Source organism: Pholis gunnellus (genome assembly GCF_910591455.1).
Source record: "Pholis gunnellus genome assembly, chromosome: 19".
Classification (NCBI taxonomy): Eukaryota; Metazoa; Chordata; class Actinopteri; order Perciformes; family Pholidae; genus Pholis; species Pholis gunnellus.
The window spans coordinates 15,882,932-15,891,301 of record NC_136546.1 but is presented as its reverse complement, the minus strand read 5'-3'; the positions used below and the strand labels follow the sequence as shown (position 1 = coordinate 15,891,301).

The 8,370-nt window shown below is 41.8% G+C and overlaps 2 protein-coding genes across 2 annotated transcripts; one reads left to right on the top strand and one right to left on the bottom strand.

Moving 5' to 3' along the window:
• Positions 1 to 1,883: 1,883 nt before the first annotated feature.
• On the top strand, positions 1,884 to 5,367 carry rsph9 (radial spoke head component 9; the record flags this gene model as incomplete). Its single annotated transcript, XM_079179911.1, has 5 exons — positions 1,884 to 2,110; positions 2,219 to 2,336; positions 2,681 to 2,810; positions 3,060 to 3,203; positions 5,165 to 5,367. The coding sequence occupies 5 exons, from the start codon at positions 1,884 to 1,886 to the stop codon at positions 5,323 to 5,325; spliced, it is 780 nt and encodes a 259-aa protein (XP_079036037.1). The 3' UTR covers positions 5,326 to 5,367.
• A 168-nt stretch (positions 5,368 to 5,535) lies between these two features.
• Positions 5,536 to 8,097, bottom strand: mrps18a (mitochondrial ribosomal protein S18A). The gene is made up of 6 exons (XM_079180186.1): positions 7,946 to 8,097; positions 7,628 to 7,659; positions 6,691 to 6,795; positions 6,468 to 6,591; positions 6,163 to 6,235; positions 5,536 to 6,048 (listed from the first exon to the last, which is right to left on the bottom strand). Exons 1-6 carry the CDS (start codon positions 8,079 to 8,081, stop codon positions 5,904 to 5,906), a joined length of 615 nt encoding a protein of 204 aa, XP_079036312.1. The 5' UTR covers positions 8,082 to 8,097; the 3' UTR covers positions 5,536 to 5,903.
• Positions 8,098 to 8,370: the final 273 nt, after the last annotated feature.

Sequence of the window (8,370 nt, the reverse complement as noted above, 5' to 3'; positions counted from 1 at the left end):
ACCCAGAAACAAATCAATACAGTGGAAGCCAAGATTGCCAAGCAAGGTGAGGGACCAAAATAGGATCACCAACCACAAGATTAGCCCGAACCTGGCAGACTGTCCAAAATCATTTGTTGGACGGAAGCCAATCCTGTTTTTCTAAGTGTACAGTAAGTTAAGCCAGCTTCACACTGCGTATACTGGTTGAGACTGCTGGGTCTGAGCCAGGATAAACCAAACAACCGATGTGTCTTTTTAAACAGGATTTGCTCCCCATGCTGCTCAGAGAAACCAATGATTTCAGCACTGCTCAGTCTCCCTGAGACCAGGAAGTTACATCTAATATCGAAGCTTCAACACGAAGATATCAACTGGTAATCATTGGAGGATGAAAACTCGCAAATACTGCAAGACTAGCGGGTGATTGCGATGGTGGATGGTTGCCCTGTACTCGACAATCACAAGAGCAAGTTACCTTGATCTATGGACAAATTTACCTCCACAAGACCTCATCTCTAATTGCAGAGGTATTTGTTAACTATTCAGGTGAACATCAACATGCTCTCAGGCTGTTTCTATTCCCTAATATGCAGACAAACGCACACAATGATTGTCTGTACATGGTAAATGCACCCTGAGATGTTTTTTCTATTACCACGTTAGAGGGATCCAAGCATGCATCCTGCCAGCTGTGCAAAGAGCTTAACTTATTCTGTCACCAAGTCATTTTGGTCTAAATTATCTGACACAAAACAGACCCTGTGTTTGGGCTTCCTTAGTCAAAGAGAGAGAGAGGGCTGGCAGCCTCCACACAGCACTCCAGGAAAAAAAAGAAATCACAAGATGGCTGTAAGAAAGAGAAAAGTCCCAAATAATAATGACAATTTGGAAAAATCCATTTAAAGAGACATACTATACTGTATTGTATACCGAGTATCTATATGTTTTGTGTGTTCAATACCTTTTTCATGGCAGACATTTGCCTTATTACAGTATGATGTCAATGATGGCTGCTTCCCATTTAGGTGTTCCCTGCTTTCATGCATTAACTGGTATGGTTATCACTTTACAATAACAGATAATAAAAATGAGTATAGTTACCTGGGAACAAATGAGAAATGAATGTGGAACTAACTGCTAGTTAACTATTAGTTAATGATTAACTCCTAATCAACTTTTTTTATGGTAGGTCATAATTAATTAATTGAGAAACGAGTGAGGAACAAACAAACTCGGTTTGTTCCGAGTGAGGAACAAACAGATAATGATAAGTTACGATAGACTGGGAGATCCCATACTAATGAATCATGAAGTAGGTTAATTATTAGTTCTGGGACACTTAGAGATAGACAATGTCAAGATATTGTGTTCGATTTTAGTTATTATAATAGTGACACACATTCTTCACTTTATTGACTGTTCTACCTAAAATTAATTTGCACCTATAGCACCAGTAGTCTGGGGTTAATTCTATACCGGTAGTGTATGGGGTGAGACAGAAAGCTGCCATTAAATGTCTCCCCAGGCAACAAATTAAACTACATACAGCCATATTAATATTTACGCTTCTTCTCGCACGCACTCACTCGAAAAGCTGGGGCATGACGTCAGACCAGACTCGCGAGTGGTCTGGTCTGTATAAACACTACAAGCTAACACACAAAAATTAGACGTCAACTATTATTTTTGTGTCGTTACTGTTTTAGATGTTTTACATTTACACGTTTAAAAAAAGATGGCGTTTACAAAAACAAAAACAAAAAAAAGTAACCAAACGTTTCCGGCGCAACAGGGTTTGTTTTCATTAGCAACCAAACGTTGGAACCTGAACGGCTTTGGTTCGCCCGGATATCTTTACGTTGACTAATATCTACGCTTTAAAGTCGTTTACGACAACAACAATGGACTCAAGCGTGTTGTCCTATTCTTTGGAACTCGTTGCCGGCAGCGGGATTACTTTAAGCGTTGAGCAAAGAGCCGCTCTGCAGACTTCTGTGGTGCTCCTGAAGAAAAACTACAAGTTCCACCGCGTCTTGTTCTGGGGCAAAATATTGGGAATAAAAAAAGATTATTTTATCGCTCAGGGGAGAGGAGAAGATGAGATGCAGGATAAAAGTAATCTCTACAGGTAATATAGCCTCGTCTGTGAGTCTGTGTAGCTATTATGTCTGCACAGTGTGACATAACATCACCTGTGTGTGTGTGTGTGTGTGTGTGTGTGTCCTTTGGTCTGCAGCTTCAACTGCATGGACTGGTTCCTGCTCCCTCTGGTCACAGACTCTATGATCGAGGAAGTGACGACCAAAGCTGCGAAGGGTCGCTTCATCGGAGACCCCTCTGCTATGGAGGATGAAGTATGGTTAATGTAGTGCAAGTGAAAATATTGAGCTGTCAGAATAAACTCCCAAGTGTTATAATATTCAGACTTTAATTATCCAGTGGGTAGTTGATGAATATAAATCCATCAATCTACTAATACCCAAAGAAAATATTTTACCACAGCAACATGCTGTAGAATGAACAAAAATGGCAGAAGAGACAATGTCCTACCTTTGCCAAAAGATACATCACGGCTCACAATATCTAATTTCTCTCTTACTCATGAAGTAAGCAAAGCTGTGTTTCATTCAGTAATTGGCAGATGTTGTCCGTACAGCCGTGTAATTCCAGTTCAGAGAGTGACTGTTCTTGGTTTCAGACCACAGTCAATGAGGAGAGCAGGCTGGCAGTGACGGTTCATCAGATCGATGAGGAAGCGTCTGTGGTTCCACGCGGCGCCTTGGTCAAAAATCCACATGGTCTTGTCCAGATCAACCGCAGCTTTGGTGGTAAATATGTATCACTCTGTCACATGGCGGGTGGGTGACTGTGTCAATATTTTCTGCAGCATGTGAATGACCCTGAGATGTTTCATGAGATATATGTATTTATTTCAGTTGGACTGGATGCATATACACACTTTTTGAAATTGTGCCTATGTATATTTTGACATCATTCCGGGGTACAATCGCATCATCGTTGCTGTGATTTAGTTTGAAATACTTACCAATGTGCATTGTTTCTTTTTTTTTGCTTAGGTCTGTCTCACTCAGAAGCAAGGAGGCTTGACAACTTCCTACACTTCAGCAAAGCAAAGAATCCTAAGAAAAGCAACCTGGAAGTGGGTGTTGTGAACCAAACAATCGTCTTCCTGGATGAACTCATGGATGACATTCCTAAAGGTGAAACCACAGAGTTGAGACTATTCCAGACTGTAACATGTCACCAGTCGCTACATCACACGCAGACAGATATCTTTTCTGACTGTATTTGTTGCAGCTATTGACGTACATGGACACATGAGCAAGCCCTTATTTATCTTATGATCGCTGAGATTTGAGAGGTTTTGTTTAGAAAACTACAGTCCAGAAAGATTATCCTTTGATCTGGATCCATTCATATGTCTATTTTGAGCAGTGTTATCGAGGCCTTCACAGTGCCCTTTGGAAATCATTCGTGTTCCAACTGCCACGCTACATAACAACTAAATGAGGAGTGATTTTAGCGCGAATCATTCTGGTGATTCAACTGACTGAGAGTCAAGTGGAAACTGAGTCGTTTAAACAGTAGAATGAGTCAGTTAAGCAGGGTTAAACTAAGCAAAGTCATCAAACGTCTGACGGTCAACCTACCTGCCGTGTTGGAATCGTTTTTTCTGGGAATATGTTGGAAGAACTTTAGCATACGGCGGCCTCTCTGATAACCAGACGACTAATGCTGGATGAGGAATGTCTGGGCTCTTGGATCTGGTTTCATGGCCAACTTACTCAGAGGCTGTTCTCAATTTCATCATAGGAAAATTACAGATAATTATGCTATCATCATAAAACCCAGACCAGAAACCGGTACATGGGAAGAGGACCACCTGACGCCAAACTGAAGTGAAATGATTAATAGTGCTGCTCACATCTGTAGGAAATCAAACTACAACAATTCAAGTAATAATACCGTTTTAGGCAATTTACCACTGCCAATTAGTATGCAGAGCACACAAGTGTGGTACATTTTCAACATTAAAGATGTAAGTGCAGTATGACAATGGATTTGAGACTAGCTTTCCTGAGATGGGTAATTCCCTTGTATAGCCTTTAACATTTTTTTGTGTAGTTAAAAGCATAAAATGATGAGTCTTTCAGGTTTGTGTAGTCAAATCCTGGTGGAAAGCTCAGATATTTGAGCTGTTTAACAGTACTACATGTGTTGGAAAAATCAAACCCAGGAGGCAAACGATAAGCAAACATGGATACTGTGAAAATAATGTGAATTTAGTCGTGTTTAGTCGTGTCCAGCAAGGTTTAGCTGAATGTACTCCAGGCTGACGAATATGGGTGTGAGAGAAAAAGCAAAAAACTTCCAGCGCCCATGACCAAACATGCAACAGCTGTTTGATTTATTAAGAGGGCTTTCACATGTGTATATATTTGCGTGTGTCATCACTGCAGCAGACATTACACAGCTGTATGAATGCCACACTCATTGCAGCCGTCTTAACCGGATCGCATGCATTTGCTGAGAAGGAGAATGAGTTAACATATTTCAAACGGGCCTCTGGAGAAAATGTGGTATGATGTATCGCCACTAAAAGACAGGTGCTTTCCTCTGAGACCCTACGTTGGGCTCCCCCCCCCCACCCCTTCTCTACAACAATCTTGCAAACGGTTTACAGCTCCTGATTTATGGCTCTGGGTTTCTCCTGCAGCAGTGTAGTTATGACCTGAAACATGTCTTTACTTTCAGTTGAATCATACTTTCGAAAAAGGCAAAAAAAAAAAAAAGAAAGTGGTGAAAGAACCATCTAATTATCGTAATCATCTCTTTTTTATGCAACAGCATCAAAGGGCTTTTTTTGTTTACATTATTACACAGTAGTAGATCCAGCTTTTGTTCTCAATTCCCTGGGACCTGGTCACACCCACACATATTAAGGAACAGGTTAGACTGTAAATATCAAAACGCACAAAAGGTTGATTTATTGGATTATTATTATCCCTTGGCTGCCTCCAGAATGTAATCATCTTGGATTGATTTCCAAAGATTACTGTAGCCTCCTTTTGCATTCCGCTCAACATGATGTGGCAGCCTCCTCCATTTCACAGCGATTGTTTACAGCAAGCCTGCTCTGTGTTTGTGTGTGTGTTTGTAGGATCATGGAGTCTTCAGTTTGAATGCGCCAGCAACGTGTGTGTGCTTCGCAGCCTGTCGTGGCTTGGCCTAACCTTCTTCCATGTGCCAATGACACCACAGCATGGATACATGTACATCGGTGATGGGAAAAAGAATTTGGACATTCCCTTCCTGCTGTGAAAAGACACATCTTGCACACACGTGTCTCTGTTGTTCATATCAACCCTTAAAATGTATTTTCATGTTAACATATTCTAGGACTTTGTTCGTTTTTGTCCTAAAACAAATAAACTAAAAAGAGCACAGTCATGCAGCTTTTTGTTGCGATCTGCTCTCATGTACAAAAGCTGTTCCTTCACAGTAAACACACGTTACAAGGCAGAGTAAGCAGACACATTTTATTTGCACATCTGTGTGGCCTTGCGTATACACAGTCAATATACCACCTACTTTGAAACTGTTACACTGACCCAGTTGTTGCTCACATTAAGTTGTCGCAGAGTTCACTTCAAGGGCTTTTTGAAAACCAGCCAAGAGGGAAAAAGATGGTTCTGGGTCGGGGCTGAGCGTGCGTCATTAAGAGGGTGACGCAGCTTGATAAACAAAAAGGTAGAATAAATACAGATGGAAGAAGCTTTTAAGCCCTTTCCCATGGGGATATCACAGAAGTCAATCCACTTGAAACTGCATCTTCGCATTCAAAAAGGCCCACCCACTCTCATCCAGTTGCTGTAGCGACTCGTGAGGCCTTCTGTCCTTCAGTGTTTTATAGAAATGCGCTTGACACCGTAGCGCACATTGTCCTTGAGTATTGGGTCGCCAACATCCATGCGCTTCTTACACCACTTTAGTCCACTTCTAAATATGGGTTTCACCGTGTCAATGGACCAGCGAGTGAGGTATCTGTACAACAGAAAATACATCGTTGCTAGTTTCAGTTGCACTGAGCCTGGTGCTGAGAATCGATAGATCGTGGTGGGAAACACACATATGAGCAGACACACGCGTGTACATTACCTGTTAAGTTGTGGCTTGGGCCTCTTTGGGACGTGGCCCTCTGGAAGTTTGGGTTTGTGGTCAGGGAGCAGACCTTCAACACAGGGAAACACAGAAGTCACTTGTACTTCATTTAAATGAGTCATCAAAAACAGACGCTAGTAAAGCAGGTACAAAAAGGTACAACAGATTAAGAATTTGATGGCTACCATTGATGCGACGTATTAATATTCAGTGTCAAAGATATTATAAATGAGAGGGTAACTTGAGTTTGGTGTGGACGAAGAATCAAATACACAAAGAAGGGGGCAGGCAGTAACACTGACCTGCTCTGTGAGCCATCTGAACACAGATGGCAATCTTGCGATGCTCCTGTGGACAGAGACCAGTGATCCTCTTCGGCAGCAACCCTCCATCCGACCTGATGAACTGACTAAGCAACAGGACATCCTGGAGGGGTGGAAACAAAAGACGAGAAAGCAAACCAGACACAATAAACACGCTGAAGCACTTTTCAGGACGTCTGAGATTGCTTTGCTCGTCACATACCGTGTAGTTGTATTTGTGCTGCAGGTTCCATCTGTAGATGGGACACTTGGCTGTGGGGTTTGGAGGCTGTGGTCCTGCTGGAGCGTTCGCTATTTGTCCCTCAATCTGACAGTTAGGGATATAATACGTTACGGTAGGTTCCTTGTCAGGTTGACGGAATATTTGTGCAGTAAGAGGAAGTGATTTCCCCCTCTCCCACTATCTGATCTAAGTGTAGGTTGCAGACGTGTCCCAGTGCAGGTTAAAGGAGTTGCCTTTGTTGCATCTCCTCATATCTGACAGAGCCTCTCCTTTTGGAGAACAAGCTGATACTTATGATTCTGTGCTTTGACTTGCAATGATGTAATGGGCCTGCATCCAAATAGAGCGACCGCTGTGAGCGCTTCAAGCTGCAAATACCATATATGATTTCATAGCAATTGAATCATAGCTTAAGGGCGCCTCGGTATCAGACACTGAGGGGCGTGACAGTATTTGAAGTCCTCGGGAAGAGAACAGGCTGCACACCCTGCACGCTGATATTGGCTCGGGGCTGCACACCCATGTCGGGCCCTAAAGGCTCCTTTCTGATGCCCAGAAACGCCCCAAACAAACAGCAAAATAAGAAGAGAAGAGAAAATACAGGCAGAGGGCAGGCTCTCTGTAGATACAGACACCACCACACACTTCTAGTATACGGGATGATTGAGAGGGATTACTTTTGTATCAGTTGTTTTTAGCAGGAAATGCTGCATGCTACACCTTTAAACATCCATACTAGTTATCTATTTGGCTTTTAATTTGTTTCTATAGTAAATAGCCTGATATAACAATACAAACCAATTATATACAATATATATGTGTATTTTTTCTATTGAGCTTCCAACTTCAAAACACTAAGTGCTTATATAATGTATATCTAACAACTCAATAAATCATTACTACTGGGTTTACCTACCGTTGTTGTTTTACCCTCCTGCTTCTCCACCACTGTAAAACAGACATTTTATGATGTTAGAAATATAAATACCAAAACATTCTTCACTGCTTTCCTGTTATGGTGCCTACTTAGAATGTGGTTAGATGAGGCTACAGTTATAAACGAATGAATGAATGTTGTAGTTTTTCCTTAGAGGAGCATGCTGTATGCAGGTCTAAGATGAAGTAACTTCTGAGCTGCCTCTAACTGTCAGTGTCTTTAAGTTAACATGCTAGCTACCATTAGCTCTTCTTACATTGGTGCGCTATAATCTTAACGGTTGCAGATAAATCTTACCTTGGCGGATCCCTCGACTCTGAATGGTTAACGCCGGCAGTTGTGGAACATTTATCCTCTGTTGGACCTTCACGTTCACTAATTTCATGCCCGAAAATGAGGTCCACGCAGACCTCAGCATACTGCGGGCTGCCATGTTTACGTCCCGACCTTCGCCTTCGTCGCTTCCGGTCTGGTAATCTCGCGAGAGAGAAGACAGCGACACTCGTGGCGAAGACCTGTTATTACATCGATGGTGCTAAAGACCAACAAAAGTCACATTCCAACAGAAAGTAGGTTATATAAGTAAACTAATCAACTTAAATTCCCCCCATGTACGTGTATGACATGTGATTGTGTTTAATGTACTGGCAAATGGAAATTCAATTTCAAATACAGATGAATATAATTATAACTATATGTCTAAAGCTAATGAATCTGCCACA

Bases quoted from the DNA above. Each gene is read 5' to 3' on its own strand.
- mrps18a (XM_079180186.1), bottom strand. From the start codon at position 8,081: ATGGCAGCCCGCAGTATGCTGAGGTCTGCGTGGACCTCATTTTCGGGC. The intron at 6,592-6,690 runs GTATGTGACGAG...CCACCCCTCCAG, and splicing joins AGCACAAATACAACTACACG to GATGTCCTGTTGCTTAGTCA. The intron at 6,236-6,467 runs GTCAGTGTTACT...CCTGTGTTGAAG, and splicing joins TCAGATGGCTCACAGAGCAG to GTCTGCTCCCTGACCACAAA.